Genomic DNA, 20266 nt, shown 5'->3' with positions numbered 1-20266 from the left:
AATACCAAAATGCAACACAAAGAAAATCCTTCTGAAATTGCTGCAAACTTTCTTTCTTTATTCAAACCTTAAGTTCGATTCCCCTTAGAGATTTTTTAGTATCATTGCAAACATCTTACCATTGGGTACAGAATTATACCCATTCTGCTTTCAGACCACACTCATGAACCATCATATTAGCTCAAGGAAAAAGATAATCATTCTGTGCTTTCTATAGAAACTCAGAACACAAGAAATTATGATTTCACATTTGCAAAGACAAGAAGACCTAATGGCCTTTTCCTTTCTATTTGTATTCCCGGACAATAGATCTGTACCGGTGCCCACGCTGGCAGTGGATGGCATGATCTGGACAGGACAGGAGCCAGTGTGTTTGTGGACCACGACCATCAGGGTTTCCCAGCCCAGGTGCAGCGCTGGGCTCCCCCAGCTGTGTCACATCTGGAAGGGGGCTGGAGAGTGTGCCCGCCCGGGCTGCGGGCAGAGCACTGATCTCTGTGCCGTGGCACAAGTGACGCCCCCGCGATACACACTGCCCTGCTGAGCCAGGGAGGAAGACCGTAATTGGTACAGATGTTCAACAGATGAAGAATGCCTGAAGGGCGGCATCAGTTGACTTCTCCCCAAAAGCAATTTATGTTTTAATGAAGTAATAGATCCCCTTAAAGTAAACTGCATAAAATACCACATCCAGAAAAAGAAATGCACTGCAGTGCACATCTGCTCCACCTCAGGGAAGAGGTGGCTGACTAATCGTGAAGTTAAGAGCAATGCTGAGTGACTTCAGAGGGGTTAATCTGCAAGGCAAGCCAGAACGGACTAACACTAACCTCTGGGTAGCCTCCAACGTCGTGCACGTCAATTCCAAGTAGGTGTCCAAGTCCGTGTGGCATAAATATTGCCCCCAGATGAACCTTCACCATGTCATCTACATTGCCTTTCAGAATGCCAATTCTCGTCAGCTCCTCCAGATGGACTCTGTCAGCCAGACGGTGCATATCAGGCCAGGCGACCCCTTGGAGAGCAGAAACAAGCAGCTGAGTTAACTATTGCTAAAAGTTTTTAAAGACAACTTTCAAGAAGCAGATGTAACACGTGTCCTTCATTTATATAATAAACAAAGGTGGAAAGAGCAACTACATTAGCACAAAAATACTTTCAACAGGACAAGTTATCTTAACGTGCATGCAAAGCACAGAAAGCTACAAATGAGAAACAACAGCATCCTGTAATCTGGATTTGAACAAAAAAAGTTTAAGACTCTGAGTCCGCACATGTCTGCGCAGATGCAGATGTATCAGTGTGTTTTCCAAAAGAATATCAACTGGTAAAATGCAGTTATTTTAAATGCAGAGCACAAGATGTTGCTATACCTATTATTTTTGATAGTGACTATACCCATTTAGAAGATGTGAGATGGCTAGGACTTTTCTATGGATGTAGAAGATTTAAAGCCCACATCTTTCTGGCAAAGACACTCTCCAGAAATTAATGATTCCCTTGTGTCAATGGGCTATGTAAAACACAAGTCCTCTAATACACATACTAAAACAGCATTACAAAATACTGTTGGTTGACTAGAGACAGAGTGCCAGGATACATTAGATTTCTATTACTTTGGTATAGGACACAATTTTGTTTGACAAACTGCTGGGGGGAGGAGGGAGGAAGAAAGCAGCCCTTTTGTTAGTAACACAGTACTGTCTTAATTAGTTCACCATGGCTTTGAGTCATCATCAACAGAGTGGTTGCACAGTCAAGACAACTAGGGCTAAGGTACAGTAAAAGAATATTTTCCTTGTTCAGTTTTGGCATGATTAAATTAAAGAAAAAAACCAGCAATTTTTAAGGCCAAACTTCCATCAAGTTCTATTTGTTTTACTCCAGTTAAACACACAGCTTTAGCATCTTGTGAACATTAATGTTACTTCATAATTACATTAGCACTTTATGCTAAAAGTACTGAGGCTTCAAAGGTTGAAATACAACAATCCTATGGGAGTGCTTAAATAAAATCCCATCGTGTGACATGGCCCTGATATAAAGGCCAGAAACGGAGTGAGGAACAAGTGGTTGTTAAATATTGCACACTGCCCACGCAGACACAAGTGCACCCTGATGCCGCCCTTAACACCTCCCATGGAGCAGCTCAGCAGGTCAGTTCGGTGACGGGCAGCCTCCTCTTCTCCCCAGAGCAGGGAGAGCTCACACCTCGTTGTCTTTCTTAATATTAACTTAAATATTACTTTTTTTTGAGCATTGATTGTATTGCAATTTTCACTACTCTAGATTCATCTGGAATTATTTTGTGGCTACTTCACAATAGGTTCCCATCTATTACCTGCTAAATTCCACTCATTACAGTCTATTGCACTGATACTACTGATATCAAACTGGAAGTATTACTGAATCACGGTAATTTTCCTGTTTATTCTGTAGTTGTAGGAATAGAGAATTTCTGTCTGCAACTTCCGGCTCAGCTTCTACACTTTGCAATCAACTGAAACTGCTCTAAAAGTCTTTATTATTCTTTCTTGGGAAATGAGATGTTCTTTTGAGATCTCTTCCAGGATTTCGTAGCTAAATATTACTGTAAGTCTTCTATTTTCATCTCCATGACTGCAAAGCCATATATAATAATGGACTGTGTTCAGCTACCTGAAGCTTTATCCGCTTTTGATATAAGCACCAAGGTCAGAACCCTGGTTTTAGGAGACAAAACACACCTGGAGCCCCAGATGCTCTGCGTGAACTTAAAAAGAAGTGTCTGCAAGGAGAACTGAAGATGAGGGGTCTGCTGTTTGCAATAAAGCTTCCCTCTGCAACTGTGCTGATATTATTTGTCCTAATCCAAACCTACAGATTCCATTTCAAGAGATACAAAAAAAATTCTTAGTTTGATAAAGGTGCCTGTAACTATGATAAGCTAAAAACGATGTAAATTTTTACAACAAGAGATACAAAGATTATAATACAATGGCCTGTACAACCCTAGCTGTCTAAGGGACTGGCTAGCATATCTGCACTTAACTGTAGTTTAAGTAAACTAGTAAGTTTACTTGGGGTACAAAAGTCCTCTAACTCTGCTAATCTGATTTTCATACAGACACACTGAACTCTCAGTACTTGTGAGAAGCGCGTAAGGGAGGAAAAATTAAATATCACAGACAGCTTTACTGATCAGAAATTAAAACATCAAAAATATACATCAAATTTTCTGCAAAACTTGAATAAAGTGAATCACTGATACTACTGCTCTAACTAAAAATTGGTGTGGTTGTAAACCCTGAGCATCTCTGATTCCTGAGCAAAACCAATAGAGCCCCTTCTTCCCCTGCCCGCTACTTTTCTTTTTTCCCCCTCACTGAGAAGCAACCTGACTACTTCCCGTGCTGCCTCCTGCCCACAGCACTCTGCATCCTCCATCTGCTTTGGTTTGCATCCATCTCAGCTACTTCATTAGAGACCAAGGACAACAAAAAGCTCCACTGGAAAAAAAATCCCTGCAGCTGGATGGAAATTGGGCAGTTTTGGCCTCTCCCTCTGACCGGCAGCAGCACCCAGAGCAGAGCCTGCAAAAGTTGTGGGACCCCTCCGCGATGTCCTTCCCGACCGGCGCCGGACCCCTCCCGACGGCCCTCCCGACCGGCGCTGGACCCCTCCCGACGGCCCTCCCGACCGGCGCTGGACCCCTCCCGACGGCCCTCCCGACCGGCACTGGACCCCTCCCGACGGCCCTCCCGACCGGCGCTGGACCCCTCCCGACGGCCCTCCCGACCGGCGCCATCAGTTTGTCCCAGCCGGCAGAAGCGCAGCAGCAGTTGCTGTGAACAGGCTGGGCACAGCACTGGGGACCAGGAAATTAAATTACTGCTGCAGGTGCCCTGTTAAACAGTACAAATCTCATTTTGCAAGTAAATAGGTGTTAAAATAGAGTCTTAATTAAAAAAAAAAAAAAGAATGAAAATGCTTAGATACACTATATATATTTTTTTTCCATTGTCTGGCTCTGTGTTTTATTCTAATATGACTACGCTAATGGTGGTATTTTACGCTATTAGACAACCTCTTCCAAATCACTTCAAAATACTGTAATCTGGAGAATTTTTACTCTATGTGATTAAATCTATGTTGTATTTGGAATACAGAAATTTTAACCTACAAGCATTGTATAATACAGTCGTACATACATACATAGACTATTATTATTGTGCTAAGATAAAATATGAGGGTTTTTTGAGCTGACTAGAGATAGTGAACTAAGTGGAATGACCTTACTGCTCTTCAATTAAAAAAATGGCAATATGCTTGTCTTCCTTGATATGAACTGATTCCCACCATGCTAGGAATAAACTTTGATTATAGAGTGCAAACAGATTTTTCCCTCCCATTTTTTAAACAGTAATTTGACAAGGAAAGAAGCTCTAAATACAAGGCTTTCTTCAAACATTTCCTGATACCCTTATAATCTCAAAAGCATTAACTTTGTTAAGAGAAACAACTACTTTACAGTAATATGACAATTACTTAAAAGTACTGGACACAGTCTACTGAAGGAAGTAAACATCCTAAATCAAGAAAGAACTTCCAGTACATGTTTATATATAAAAATATATTCATATTTATATGCATTTAATATACAATAAGCAGATAGGTAACTCTTCAAATTTATTTTAAACCTAAATTTTATTAGGTTATCTTGCAATTGGAATCCTTATATTACAATGGCCTATACAAACCTAGCCATCTAAGGGGCTGGCTAGCACATCTGCACTTAACTGTAGTTTAAGTAAACTAGTGAGTTTACTTGGGGTACAAAAGTCCTCTGACTCTGCTAATCTGATTTTCATACAGACATACTGAACTCTCAGTACTTGTGAGAAGCACATAAGGGAGGAAAAATTAAATATCACAGCCAGCTTTCCTAGGAAAGCTGTGAACAGAATCTTTTGGGTAATCTCTTCTCATACAACATGTGATTCCACAAGCTGGATGTGCCAGAAGGACTTGAAGTGAGGATCTCTGTGTTAAAGCACAGACACATCTATATTCTGCTCATATGTCTGTGTGAATATGTGTGTGAATAATTTTAGCATGTTAAAACACAGAAAATGATAATAAAGATGCCCTCCTGCACACAGCCAAGGAACATCCCATCCAAAAAGACATTTTCAGACATGAAGAAAAACAACCAACCAACCAAAAATGAATGAAAAGCATCTTTTACAAAGGGGCTTTATTCATGGAGGCTGCATGATGTTCAGGCACTTAGTTCCTTGGATTAGCCCCTGCCCGGGAGACGGCTCTGTCACCTGCTGCAAGCTGACACAGCAGAAGTCAAATACCATATTATCAGTTTTATAGTGAGACAAAACAATTAAAAACACAACTAAAAAAAACCAACCCGTAAAACTTCTACACAGGTGGATCTGACATTAGTTGCGTGTGTTACTGCAACCGCTGACTGTTCTGCAATACCGATCTGAACTAGCTTCCCATCACCAATCACCTGCTAAAACATTGTTCTATTATTCAGGACTATTATTTTTAAGCTCTGGAGAAGTTTATCATAGCTGCAGACAGGCTTTTTGTGTAAAAAGGTAAGTTCCATTACTATCTTTAAGCCAATTTCTAAACCAGTCATACCCCACTGACAGATGAGGTTTAGAAAGCTAGATTGGAAGGTCCTTGGACTTTGAAAGCTTGCACCAAAATGAGCCTGCGCTAGGGAAAATCTGCTGATGGTGTGTCTGCTCCATGCTGACTTCTCTGCCCAGGAGATACCAGGCAGCGCGGTCCTGCGCAGCCCCTGGCTCCACAGAAAGCCCCGCTCCTGAGGCTCGCTGAGCCCCGCGCCTGTACTCGCCGTGCAGCCTGTGCGCGGGCAAGAGGCCAGGGTAAAAGCACCTTTTACAGCAACACGTGCAATGGAAATATTTGAGATCCCTTGAATAAAGCCAAGTACACAGCGTGGACCAGACAGCGGCTATGTCTGAAAATGGAATGTGACAGGCCATGGATTAATTAAACAATATATAACCATAGCGGCTGGTCATTTTTTAGACATAGCTTCCATGCTAATAATATAGCAGAGCTTTGCAGAAGTGTGATACACTGTGTATAAAAATGGCAAAATATTAAAGTCTACCCCAAGGGCTAGTTTTATTTATTTTTTTCCATCAACCTCAGTGTTACCTGATATTCTTAGATATTATTGTGACTGACAAAACAGGGAAAAAAAAAAGATATTGTTTTACTTCCTTGAAAATATTTCCTCTCTAATTTTCCATTTGCCAAAAAACACCAAAATTCAGACAACGCACTATGCTTAAAACACTCAGGAACATTATACAAGGACATTGTCTCTTTGATCGCGCTATTGATAGTGCAGATTTTCATTTCAGAAAAAAGGAAAGGAATGCTTCTAGTGAAATGAAGAATTAAATGCAATCCCTACCTGTGAAGGAACATGCTGTAACTGTGTAAACAGTAGAATTAAAAAGGAGAATTGTTATAAAATATCACATTATAGTTGTGCCTAAGTTGCTGTTACCTCAGTGGTGTTTTCATTCAAGTGATTATTTTCTGATGCTTTATTAGAAACTATTCTAGAACATAAAGTAGAAACAGCATACAAAAGTAATTTAGAATTACTGCTTGGTATTTAGCCACTTTGGTCGGAGAGTGATCTGAAAAGGCCTAACAGGATTTTTTTGGCTGCTACTTAGGGCACTTTGTGGTTATAATGTGACAATGATTAAACCACAAATGATTTAGCAGGGTTTTTTTGTTGTTGCTTGGTGGGTTTTTTTGCCAGCACAGATGTCACAACCTTACTAAAAAAAATTGCTATGGCAAGGTTGTAGTAACTTCTCCCCAAGTTGTGCTAAGGTTAAGGTTACATTTAATTTCTGAGTGTGCACAGACAAGGGCAAAAGGCCTGATGTCCCCTGGCAGTGCCAGTAAAATGCAGACATAACATGCAATCCCTGTCCAGCCAGCAAACCACTGGAACAGATTAAAATCTGCCAACACACAGTAACCGTATCAGACATAAAACAATAGGTCCTTAAAAATTCTAATCAAACCCAGTTTAAAAACAAACCAAAGCATTGTTTAAGTCATAAAAATGATTATTTCTTCCCTCTTGACTTGGAAGCTAGAGAAGAATTTGTCATATTTCTGATTTTCATGCTTTCCTTTTGGCAGGCTGGATGAAACACGAAGCAGTTACTCAACATTTCAGATTTGTTTCTTAAGGTACCAGGTAAGACTACTCTCTGGTACAGATCAAGGTACCCAACAACCAGCAGGAAACCAAAATTCTGTACTTAAACACTGACAACATTTGGGAAAGTTGGTCCTGTCCTAAGTTTTATATATTGTGTAGATAATTATCTATAGGAATCACAAGATCAGCACAAGATGGATATACCTATTTTGGATGGATTAATTAAACAATATGATGGATGCCTATTTTTAGCGACCCAATTTTTGTCTGTGTTTCGTATTGGTGGCTTGGCTGCAGTATGAAGAGAAGCTCTTGTTAACTCTCCCACCCTAAACTGGTGGCAGGGGCTATAACGAACTTGCTGCAGGACCACAGCTGCAGATGCATGCCGTACCGATGGCAACATCCATGATTATTGGACGTCAGCCTGCTCTGTGCCGTCTCATGCAATCGTCTGGACTTGCTCTACTTGACCCTCTGCCCCGTGCTCGCGCCTGGCGCCGGGGTGGCCCTCCACCCTCCAGACGTGGTGAAAACAGGGGCCAGGAACAGACGCAGCTCCCCGCTTCCGCCCTCAGCAAAGCACTGGGGCACGACTGCTACAGACATACACCGAGTCCCAGTGCCGCAGCTCCAAAACAGGGCGGACTCCCCAAAAAATGTACCTCAGCCCTCCCCATAGGACGTCTTTGGTGACAGGAGCAGGAATCACTGAAGAGAAACAAAGACGGCCACTGCTGCCTCCAAAACTCCCACCTCTTCTTCAAGAGGTTGAATAGCATCATGCTATTTGGTTACGTTGTGATATTTTGTTTGCATCACTGCTACAGAAATTTTAAGTGGTAAACCCCATCTTCCCCATTATAAACCCTGCATATGATGATCATCAACATCAGAGGGAAAAATTAAGATAATAGTAAGCCATGCTGAAATCTTGCAATATGAATAGATACAGATGTGGAGGAAGAGGAGGGATTTTCTTCCATGCCTGGAAAGATGCAACATTTTGATTGAGCAGTACTGGCAGATTTGATGAATTTTGCTTCATAATCCTTCCAAATAGGTGTATGTTGAAAAGAGGAGAAAAAAGATTGGGAGAAGGGGGGAAGTGCTTGGAAAGAATGATCATGGTGTGGAAACTTATCTTTGAAGCTTAGAAAAGACTGTTTAGATAAGATTCAGGGCAAACAGAATAATCTATGTCTAGCAGGTTTGCACTCAGACAGCTACAGCTGATGCAGTGTCAAGACCGAAGGACTCATGAACTTTGCACTTCAACTAAAATTGTAATGTGGAACATGCACATTTCCTGACTACTGAATCAAGAGAAAATTAGTGCAGACAATGCAAACAGGTTATTCTGCCCAAAGTCAATGGACAAAAGGATTTTTCTTAAATAGTCTTAAAGCTGCGTCAATTTAGGCTCCGGTTCTGTAAGGACTTCTAAATGTATGTGCTTTGTACAAGTAGCATCTTTGTGGAAAAAAACATGTATGCATGGATTTAGCTCAAAAGCTGCAGGTTTGCCCCTGTGTCCCTGCAGCTCTCACAGGGAGCGTCCCATCAGAAAGGCTGCTCTGAGAGCTCCACAAAAGTGCCTTCAGGGCAGAACAGCCCAACTGTTTTGAAGCGCCTGGTTTTTATATATTTGGAAATAACTCAGTGTTATTTTTGTTTCACTGATGTTGCAGTGGTCACTGTATGCATGGGTCAGCTCCTGCAGATTAGTCACAAACAGAAAAGAACAGTTCCCAGAAGGTTTGCAGTGAGACTCTCAGTCTGAAATCCGGCATTTCAACAGATTGCTGCTTGCACTCAGGGACTGGAGGATCTGCTCAACTGGACAGAAAGAATTGCCTTTTTCTTTCACCTCCTGCTGTAGGTTACTGCTCTGCTGGGCAAGGTTAGCTTGCATGCCTGACAGGGGGATCTCCAGTGATCAATGTCACTGTCTTTGTTTAATAATATTTTGCAAGTTTTCTGAGACTCAAGGACGGTCCCTTGTCCCTTGCCAGCATTATGAGCTGTGCATCCTTTTCTCTCTCAGCCTTTATTTATTTATTTAAAGTGCTGGCTGATGCTTTAACAGTTTATACTGACAAAAGCTGAATTAAGTTGCCACAGAAAGCTATGCTTCCTTTTTTGGGTTCCTCGCAGAGAGCTGATTTTGAAGGGGAAACTGATTTCTGAACATTAATGCTTGCAAGACAAATACAGCAAACCCCATTCAACAGAGAGGATAGACAGCAGGCTGCAAATAGCTATTTATAGTATATATTGACAAGATTTACTTTCCAATTTGCCTTTAACACAATAACACATTTTTAACTGCAAGGGTTAAAACAAAAGCACTGCAGTGTCATTCAGTAGGATTTGTGAATATCAAGTACTAGTTATAACATGCCCTGAAAGCATTTGTTCTTCAGGGAAATTGGTATGAAATCTTCAACTTCTGTTATTAATGTTTTATGTCTAAGAATTATTGTCTTGCCAGATAATATAGCAGATTAATAATGATCAGTAGCTCTACCTAAAATATGAAAATCTGAATAGGGATAATTCAAATGGACACTTTGGAAGTACACAAACTGTAAAACAGACTTGCACTCCCTCCCCCTTTCCTGTTATGCTACTGTCAAAAGGTCTAGTTTACAGAGTAATTTTTTTTCTAAAAATTCATCATAATTAGCTACTGCTTTTATATAGCAAAACTGACAATTTTGCCAACATGCTATTACACTAAGTACAACTCTGGACTACATGAAAACAAACTGACTTACATGCAAAAAATGCCCAGTGCATGTAATTGAGGACCTTGTACTTAACTTGGAAGGGATAAATAATAATAAACGCTAAAACAGAACAGCTACAATTACTTTCTCTAGGTGTATAAATTTTGATGTTAGCTGAAAATAGTGACAATTACTCTAAAGCAGTATTTGAAATAGTAGCAAACAAAAATAAACCTGAACTCTTAAGAAGTTATAAAATTGTCATAGTCAAAGAGAAGTTTTGAAGAAGTAATCTGTGAGTTTGCAATTTCTGAATTTGCATATGTTCCTAAGCGCCACTGTGCTCAATTCAATAACAGAAGCAGCTGCCAGTAATATGATCTGCCATGTCAAGTACCATAGCTACTAGTTCCATTAAATAGTTCTTTAATTATTTGGATTATTCTAATCCCCAATCTTAGTGCTATCCTACCGAAGCTAAATTCTCCATTCCTCTTTTTTTAGAGAAATGTTATTAAAATATAGAGCAGGGAATCATATTGCTACTTTAAATTCAGTTCATTGCACTTTCTGTTGTATTAATTGGGTTATTTATGACAGTGATACTTGTTCACTGAAGCTGCATCCTACTGAAAGAGCCATGCCTCAATATTTAGACATCAAAATGTTTTCAAGAATACACACCATCCAATTTTTACATTGTGTTGAACAGAATAGAGACCATTCACTCTCAAAATCCCCGAGGTGCAGATCTACCTCCAGGAGCTTTACGCCCTTCAACAGCAGGGGAACACGGTCCTCCCTATAAACACTGGTAAAACACTGGAAAATAAAGAGACTGTTTTGATTTGTCCTTCTAATTTACGACACTCCTTGGCAGGATGCAAACGTGGAAAACTAGCTAAGAAAGGCCTCCCCTTCACGGAGTGGGCCAGGAAGACGCACCAGCTGATGTTAGCTGAACACAGCTCAACAGCAATTGAAGAAATCAGGAGAATGGCACAAAACGTGGGCATAGCTTTCCCCGTCTTAACAGAAAGGCATCAGAATTGGACCATAACCTCCAAAGGGTTCAGGCAGCATTTCTCTGCATCGTGCTGTACGTGGCAGAGCTTGGCCCTGAATCTACCGAGCACAAGAAAGAAATGGCAGCGAGACAGGGTTACTGCTAACCCCAGAGCAAAGCTTCAGGCACCTATTTGCCACTGCAACAGGCAGGACTCAAGTTGGTGAGCTCCCTGGCTAGAGCGGGGTCCCCCACACCACAGAGCTGATTCATACTTACATGATTAATAAAAAGATGTTTTATTTTCTTAACACAAGGGTTTACATTTTTGGCTGTGTTGGTTTTCTCATGGTCACTTGACCATACTTTTTTGCTCAAGGATTACATGGCAGTCCTGGTATAAAATTACATAAAATTATAATAAATAAATAAATAAATAAATAATTGCAAGAGCTGATCTCTGATCCCAAAAGAAAGGCCTTAAGAGCTAGACTGAGAGACCCTGTGTCTTTATATGAAGCTTGAGTCCTCAGAAAGTTATAAATCTTCCAGCCCTTCTACCCAGGAGGGGAGGCACCTCCACCTGCCTGCCATTATCAGAGATGTTGGTCTTGGGATGGAGATTTTTTTCAAGACATTCCTCAAAAGTATTTATCACAAAGCAAAGTCTGAAAGCCAGAGGCAACACAGTATTCACTCTTTTGAATATTAAAATGCAGGACCTGGGGAATATGCATATACCCCTAAGCATGAGCTCCAACTTGAAAAAATTCAGAGATACAAATCCTACAGGGACGCCCTATGGTAATGCCAGTGTCCCGAGGAGGAAAGTTTTCACACTGCATATAAACTGGCTTGGTGAACAACAACTTCTGTGCATATTTGGAACAATTCTGTATTTCTCATTTTATTGAAACAAACAAACATCAATCAGCAAATATTCCCAGCTGCCCAGCTAATGTCTGAATGCATTTCAGTTCAATAGGGACTTTGGATATACAAGCTTTTTAAATCATATAAATGTAGAGATAGGGAATTGAATGGTTGCCAACCTGGCCTTACTCAACTGTTTCTTGGGAATAGTTTGCTAGACAAAGAGGTCTTTTTTTTAACTGAATTTAGGACAATAGACCTTTCTGACTGAGGTGTTTTAATTCTTCCTCCCTCTCCCCCAACCGCTAACATGTATAACTTAGAAAGTGATCCATGAAAGAGAGAGAGAGAGAGATTGAAAAAAAGAGGGCTTTTTTTTTTTTTTTTTTTAAACATAGACAAGCTCTGCAGTAGTACCAGGGAGGTTATGCACAACAAGCTCCTTTCCTGCCCCTCTCCTGTGACTCTCTGTTACTCTACGGAGAAGACACAGGGAGGAATGTCCGAAGATGCAGAGTGTGCAACGCAAAGGGATGAAAATGAAAAGTACACAATTGCTCCAAGATTTAGCTCATTAATCTGAAAGACTTCATCTGCTTATGATCTAGTGCATTAATCCAAAATAGTTTTAACCGCAAAGCTTAAACATACATTCTTCTTATTTCTTCTCAACACAGTAGCTGCTTAAATATATTTGAGAAACTTCAAGGTTACCAATATACTGTCCTCATCAACTAGGATTTAAATTTATAGAACTCTTATTCCTAACTTTGTCTAAATGCTCAACATAACAATCTAAACAAAAACTTTCAGAAATCCTCTGGCAGCCTGGGTACAGTATAAATACTCAGTCATGTATTAAAGAAAAAAAGAAGCTACTCTACAGCAATTTTCCAAACACTACTGGACTAATGCATCACTAAGAGTAAAGCATCCACATGAGAACAGAGCAGTACTCAAACCCCGGGTTGAGTAAGTATGAATGTATTTCATACATGGAAACTGGAGCACATCACTATCCATTGGCTTGCAAAAGATCACCTCCTGTCCTAGAGCTTGACTTGAGAACACAGTCATTGACCTTCATCAGCATCTTCTTCTTACATGACTGATATTTTCATTTGCACATTTCAGGACATATTTAGAATCACGGAGTAACTGAGGTTAGAAACAACATCTGGAGAGTATCTGGTCCAAACTGCAGCTCAAAGCAGGGCTAACTTCAAAGCTAGATCGTGTTTCTTCAGCAAATTGTCTCTTAGAGGTTTCAGAAAAGGACTTGCTGCTCTTTTAACACATTTCTTCAAATAGATTTATATTAATGACAAAGAACAAATGATACTGGTCTCCCAGGTGTAACTTGTAACAAATGATTCTTCCGGTTAAAAAAGCTGTTCCATTGACACTTGCATCTAACTTACGTGACCAGGATAAAGAATAGAGGCAGACAGGAGACAGGATTTGGGACCGATGCACAGATTCCCTGTCAAGTTCCATGAGTTTCTTCAAATCTTTACACTATCAACAAACATCTCAAACTCACTCACAAAAAGGTCTAACGTACTGCCTCAGTTCAGACTTTCTGAGGGCAAGACAGCTGCTACTGTCACAGTCATCTGCTGGAGATACTACAGACATTAGAGCTGAGGCTTCACAGCCTGCCATTAAATATTGCATTATACAATGTTATGTCCACTGATATTATGGTGCACAATGCTTTTTACCCTTAGTTTGTTTTTTTTTAAAGCCTGAACAATTGCGGGGGAAAACAACACCCTACACTGAAAGCACTATTTTTACAGTTACATCATCAAAGACTCCAGAGTTAGGAAATGCCCATTTATGCTGTCTGTACGAGCTTTGTTTGGGCCCTTGGTGCTGACACATTATGATCCAGCCCATTAGTTACATGACCATCTACCACTTTTAGCCTGGCCCTGCGGAAAAGCTCCCATCACTCCAAGCACAGCTTCTGACCCACCACAAGACACACATCCACATGGGAAGCCCCAAGTTCATTTAGTTCTAGGGCAACCTCATTTCCAGAAGACCGCAGCTCCAAGGCAAACCAAGTTCCTCCTAGACCAGTGAAGATATCTGTTTCTCCTATAATTCCTACTCTATCTGCTGCAAAAACTGAAAGAAAAGAAATAGGAGACTTTACAAAAAGCAAACATGGTCAAGGCACCTGAATGTTGTCACTGGGAATTGCATCTATCCTTGCCCCAGTCTCAGATTCCCAGCAGGATGCTAGGCAAGTTGCTTAAAAGACAACTTTTTTGCATACTGTCATTAATTGTTTTCCTTCATTTTACCAGTGCTTGGCTTGAGACTCCGGAGCTTGGTTAGTAGAAAGGTTGGGCGCTCACAGCTATAATTGAGGTCAAAGCCATCGGGTTTTGAACAAGAATACCATGTTGCGTTAAACGCTCTTAAAAAAAATAAAGTCTGATGAATTTCACGCTTGTAATCCAAAATGAGTCAATAGCTTTTCCAGTAATTTCTCCAGTCTGTCTGACACTGCCCATAGAAGGGGAACTGTTGCCCACTTCCACACCATGAAGATGATGTGCAAGTGAACTCACTGTTTACCGAGTATCTGCATACCGGGGTGATGAGCACCATGAGAAGAACTGGTGAGGACATGAGTAATTCTGGAGTCAGAGCAGGTTTTGAACAGTAGGCAATAAACAGAGTCTGGGCCATGCATGGAACAGAAGGTTAAAATAAGATACTGAGTAGCTGCTCATTAGCTGAGCTCTTTCGGTTACATGCACGGCATGAAGATATCAGACAGAGAAACGATGGATGCATCTGCATTACTGTTTTAGTTCCCATCATCTCTAGATGGGGAATCTCGATTGTCCCCACTTACTGTTCTTTGATTTACACAGTGGAGTCTTGAAGTGCATGCACTAACAAAACTGAACTAGGAGATGTGCTCCAGGAGTGCACCTAACATGCTTCAATCAATTTAGCTGATTCGTCTAATCAAATAAAAAACAATGCACAAGTGAAACAAATTAAGACACTAACTTCTAAGATTGGAATACTTGGCTTTGCAATTTCACAGTTTTTTTAATAGTTCTGTTTGTGTACAATATCTGTATAAAGATGAATTGTTTCTCAAATCACTGTTCTGAGTAAGAAGCAGATGATGCCTCAGCCACTGAAGTGAATGTGTCAATATTTTGCACATCCGCCCCTGTATTTTAGTTCTGTGGAGGAGTAAATTTAACCCAGATGGACTTGACGGATTAAGAATATCCCCTAAGTAGAAATGCAACATTCCTCTCTGACATTTTGGATCGCAAGTCTGACTTTGCAGGAAAGAGACAATTATCCCACTGCCACACAAGCATGCCTTTTTGACTCTTTCGCTCCAGTGGCCAGCACCACTGTCTTTATAATAGACCCGTGTTCAGTCGCTTCAAAAATCACTGCTCATGCAGTAGAACTGAACATGTCTTTCTCCCCTTTTATTTTAAACAGATTTGGTTTGTGGCAGGAGTTCTGATGACTGCACTAAACTTGGTCTATAATCCCAGAGGGAGTGGGGTTTTTTTTTGTTTTTTTGTTTTGTTTTGTTTTTTAACTTTCAGAATGTATTATTTGGCTTGCAGAAAGAATTCTTTTCTTTTAGTTGGAAGGTAGGAAGACCCATATATGTGATTTGAGCTGTTTGCATTTTTGCACCCTGCACAGGACAGAGTTGGATGAATACTTTTCTACAATAAAATATGAAGTTTTGGAAGTGTTTTAATAAATTATGATGGCTGCTTATATATAACAAATATAAACAGCATATGTTAGGGGGTCTATTATCTCTCAGAAAGTAACTTCACTTCAGAGTCAATTAAGTTCACCTAAGAACCCAATTAAAAAAAGAAACCCAAATCTCTGAACTATACACACCTATACAAAATGTGTAACCTTCATAAACATAGTTATGTAACACAGTATTTAGCTAGTGAGTCTCCTAAAGTGCTTGCTCTGTATCTCGCAATGAGAAAGACTCCAGGAATCATTAACCTCCTGAAGATGACAACTAGACGTCCCCTGTGACCGTTTGCCACAAGGCATAATTAAGGCCCAATTCTACAGCTGGGGTGAAATAACATTTTCTACAGTTGCTGACTTTGCTGTTTAAATTCTTTTTACACAACCTGCCACATTAATGGTTATTGTCATGTGAGCCAAGGCACTGGACTGTCTTTTTCCCTCCTTTGATCTAAGGAACCACGGAATACGAAGACAAACAAAAATAACAGCAAAATGAACAAGGACTCTGTAATTCAGAAAACCTGATTAAAACTTGAACTGCGTTTTACATTTAATGCCTTCAAACTAGCAAGCTTTTTGCCTCCTTTTTAGGAGACCTCAAGTGTTTACTTTTTGTTAGACTGAGAGAACAGAGGTTTGCAAGCTGAATTCACACAGCTCCTTCCTGCTCCCCTTTGGGAGGGTAACGGGCTCCTCCAGGAGCAGATCCCGGTGCGTTAGTCAATGAGCTGACAAATTAGGTTTGTTCAACGAGACCGAGAAAGTTGCAGTCCCTCTTGCAGAAACGGCTTTCTCTTTACAGCAGTAATACGTTCAGTCTGTACCCACCCCTTCCGGGGGGCTCTGCAGTTTCCCAACTGCCCGAGAAGTCCGTGACACTAACCAGGCTACGAAGGTTACTGTTTCTAGTCCTTCTTCTTTTCTACAGCAGCATCTCAGCCTTTCAGGAGATACCAAGCCACTTTCAACTTACTGGTCCAACAGTATGAGTATGAGACATAGCATATTTTTCTCAGTTAAAACTGTGGTCGACACATAAATAATCTTTGTTACAGTTAGCCAAAATGTTTAAAAGGAATTTGGTGGAGAGCAAAAACATATCCATTTCTTTAAAAGGATTTGTCAAAGGCTTTTACAAAAATGGCTTATCTCTTATGTCCCTTTTTATAAGAAAAGGTGCATGAGCAGAAACAAAACAGCTAAATAGCTATTTAAATAACACCTGATTTTTAAAACCATTTCAAGTTGTATTGAAAAAAAAAAAAAAGGATCTATATCTTTTCCAACTCAGCATTTCTCCCAGTTGCAAATTTTGAATTTTCAGTTTGAACTTTTAGATATGTCATAGAACACTGGAAAGTTATTTCAGACATTGTAAATACTTTTCTGTCAGCTATCTATCTATTTTAAATGCTCCATCTCATTTTCAGTAGTAAAGACGCCTTGGGCTTTAGAGTGTTTTTTTATCACTCATAGGAGGAAAATAAATATTAAAAAAAATTCTCAGATTCTTTGTATCAGTGGAAGGGTTAGAGTTACAAGCTGCAAGAGAACTAGGGTGCAAGCCATATGAACCTAAAAAGCAGACTTTGTCCAGATGGCGCAAATCTTTGCACCTTGCAAGACTCTATTCATAATCGTAATTCAACAGGATACAAAAGGGTGAGGTTGCATTTCACTGCTTTGGGTACAGAGGTAGCAAATTAACCAAACTAATGAACCAGTCCATGGAACATGTATGGAACCTGCTTTTCGGTAGCCAGAAAGTTCACGACTACTAGCTCCTAAACAGCACAAATGCATTTACACCTTTCTACTAACCAAGCAAGACAGCTACAGCACAGGAAGAACAGCTGAAATCCAGTCCCACCTTCTCCTGTACATAAAAAACAAGGTCTCCTGAAAACTGTCTACCAATCTCATAAACTCCCAAGGCTAGTAAAGGATCTTTGCAACTAATTTTCAGAAATATTTAACTTAACATGTCCTTGTTTTCTGACACTATAAATAAATTGATTAGTTAACTGAGGAATTCTCTACACCATTGTGAGTATAGTGTCATATTAGTTTTCAAATCCTCAAGACAGTCAGCAGCTTATTAGCGTGAAATACTGTCCAAAATGTTAAACGAAACAATTGAAGGTGGCACTAAATGTAACGCAAAATATGAAGAGGAACTGGAACAGAACTCTTTAAGGGGAGAAATAGCAGATGATGGAGTGTGCACATTGTTATTAAAATGGCAAAATACCTAATCTCCATTTGCAGATAAACTTTGAGTGTTACTGCTTCGTTCCACTCTGCTCAAATGAGCAGTGCTGCTGCCAGCCTGTATAACAGGAAAATTACATATGTTCTGACTGGCAACCCAGAAAGCCCAGGCACTTGAGGTCTGATGACTGAAAGCTAATACAGTAAATTTAAAGGACAAGTGTGCTTTGAGCATTAAGTACATTTTTCTCAAAGCTGTTCTATTAGTAATACTGAGAAATGCTCAAGTACCTTCACTACTAATACTTGAGATCACAGCAGCAGTTAGCTCTAAAAGCATTTATTTGCTGCCCTGAAAGCAGAATTGTAGAAAAATAAGATTTTCATCAAGCCAGGCAGCTGTTTCAACTATGAAAATGTATACTTGACTTGATGAACTCGCTTGCCTGCAATTCTAAGGCATACAATGAAGTACTCAATAGCCAGTATTTTCTAAAGCTTTTTAAGGCTAATTAAGTAGCATCCCTCCCAAAGATGCACACTCCATCTACTTCTTCATCAGCAGATTTCTATTGCGTTTACACGTAAAATACAGAAAACACTTGAAACAACCCGAAGCATAACATACATGTTCACTCAAACGCTGACTTATTCTTTGGCATAAAGTTCCTCAAAACATGGCTGCCAGGATAAACACTAGAGTAACTACTGTCACCACGATATTCAATGGATTACAAGAAAAAGGGGATTAAAATACCTTTTTAATCTTATTAAAAATTGTTGGCCCATATGTTATTTCTTTAGAAGTGTTGTATGGAAAATGTTGTGTAGCTTACCCCATCCCTCCATTAGGAGCTGTTTAAACAAGGAAATGAGTTTTGTCATCTTGTTCCTTTCCGACAGTTTCTAAAATCCCAACGTAATTGTCTTGACAGGCTGAATGCTGCCTTTAAGCTTGTCAATTCCTGCTGACATGCACCGATCTTTTACCTGGCTTGACCGCTTTCATTACAGCACGCGATGACTTCAGCACTGCCTCATAGATAGCCCGCTGGTCAGGCGTGAACTTTCCGTTTGCCGGGAAGGTGCAGGTGATGTCAGAACCGTAGCAGTAGTATTCACCTCCCATATCAAACAAGCTAAAAGGGAAACAAAACGGGGGAAGAAATGAAAATGTAATTCCAAAGAAATAGTAGAACAGATGATATTTCTCTTGTTCTGCACTTAAAAATCAGCTGTATGTTGGTAGTTGGCCACATAATCACCACTTGAATGCGGTTCCTAAGTAAACTGAGATGACAGTCTCTTGGTATCGCCTAGCAGAGGGGAACTTGCATTACACATAGCTTAAATGGACACCCTTATTGGCAGCACCAGGCCTGGGTGGAAACACTGAAGGAACACATGAAGGAAGATAAAAAAAACACATGAAGAATCCAGTTCAAGCTCTTGAGTTCTGGTTTCTAGGACCTCTGTGCAGAAGAAGAAACATGCCATTTTCTTCTCTCCTGAGAAATGTTAGCACCACGTGGATGGTCTAGCCTCAAAACTTAACAGAGAAATGTTAAATACAAAAGGCTGTAAATTGATTAAGTGTCATAACGCATCTGATGGCTTAAATAAAATGTCCCCAATAAAGGTTGACTGCCACTCCTCTGGACATAAACTTTCCTTTAAGACAAATTTGTCTAACAGGGCTTAAAGAAAAAAGTATTATGGGAAGATCCAGCCAGAAAAGAACATTTAGTACAGTTTTCTGTATCAGAGGTGGAAAAAATACTAAGTGCTTTCTTTTATGGGTGAAAAAACTTGTTTTACCTTTTGAGAAGCATATTTATTCTATGCATGAATCAATGATTTACCACTGATTACTCAACTACCAGAAATCAATCTACAAGAACAGCAAGTGGCTCTCTGTGCCCTTGTGAGAACCCACTTAGACATTTGCAATACTGTGCTTCTTGAGCCTACCTGATAAGGCACTGCACTGGTTTCAGCAGGCTCAAAAATTAGCAAATAACCAAATAACCATTTGGACCAAACAATACCTAAGCAAATAACCCTTCAGTTCATCATATATTGATTACAAGAAGGCACATTTTACATGTAGGACTTTGTTTGGTCTTGACCAATAGTATTTGAGTGACCTCCTGATTTCTTAGGTAATGAATCATAGTCCAAATCTGCTAGTTTAGCTCTTGTTAGAACTACCTCAGGCAACTGTATATAACACTAATCTTCATGAGAAATATAATTTTCCTTATCTGTGTTTGAAAACTTTGGAGTTTCTTTCCTCTTGCTTCAGCTCCATAGCAGCATCAGTCAAAAATGAAAGCAGGAGGAAAGCCACTCCTCAGGGGCACCTTCTCCACCGTCATGTCCTAATTACAGCCGTGCTCTCACACTGCACAGGGTAAGTCTGTCCCCAGC

At 40.1% G+C, this 20266-nt stretch overlaps 1 protein-coding gene across 1 annotated transcript in view; it reads right to left on the bottom strand.

The window, feature by feature from the left end:
* Positions 1 to 20266, bottom strand: part of PEPD (peptidase D) — a 145718-nt gene that overhangs the window by 19031 nt on the left and 106421 nt on the right. The window contains exons 12-13 of the mRNA XM_067302497.1: positions 18827 to 18975; positions 831 to 1015 (exon numbers count right to left, since the gene is read on the bottom strand). Coding sequence (XP_067158598.1) covers positions 831 to 1015; positions 18827 to 18975 — 334 coding nt within the window. The remainder of the gene's footprint in view (positions 1 to 830; positions 1016 to 18826; positions 18976 to 20266) is intronic.

This window comes from Apteryx mantelli, chromosome 10 (genome assembly GCF_036417845.1).
Source record: "Apteryx mantelli isolate bAptMan1 chromosome 10, bAptMan1.hap1, whole genome shotgun sequence".
NCBI classification, from domain to species: domain Eukaryota; kingdom Metazoa; phylum Chordata; class Aves; order Apterygiformes; family Apterygidae; genus Apteryx; species Apteryx mantelli.
Note: the sequence above shows the minus strand (reverse complement) of the source record. Positions and strands in the feature narration are given on the sequence as shown.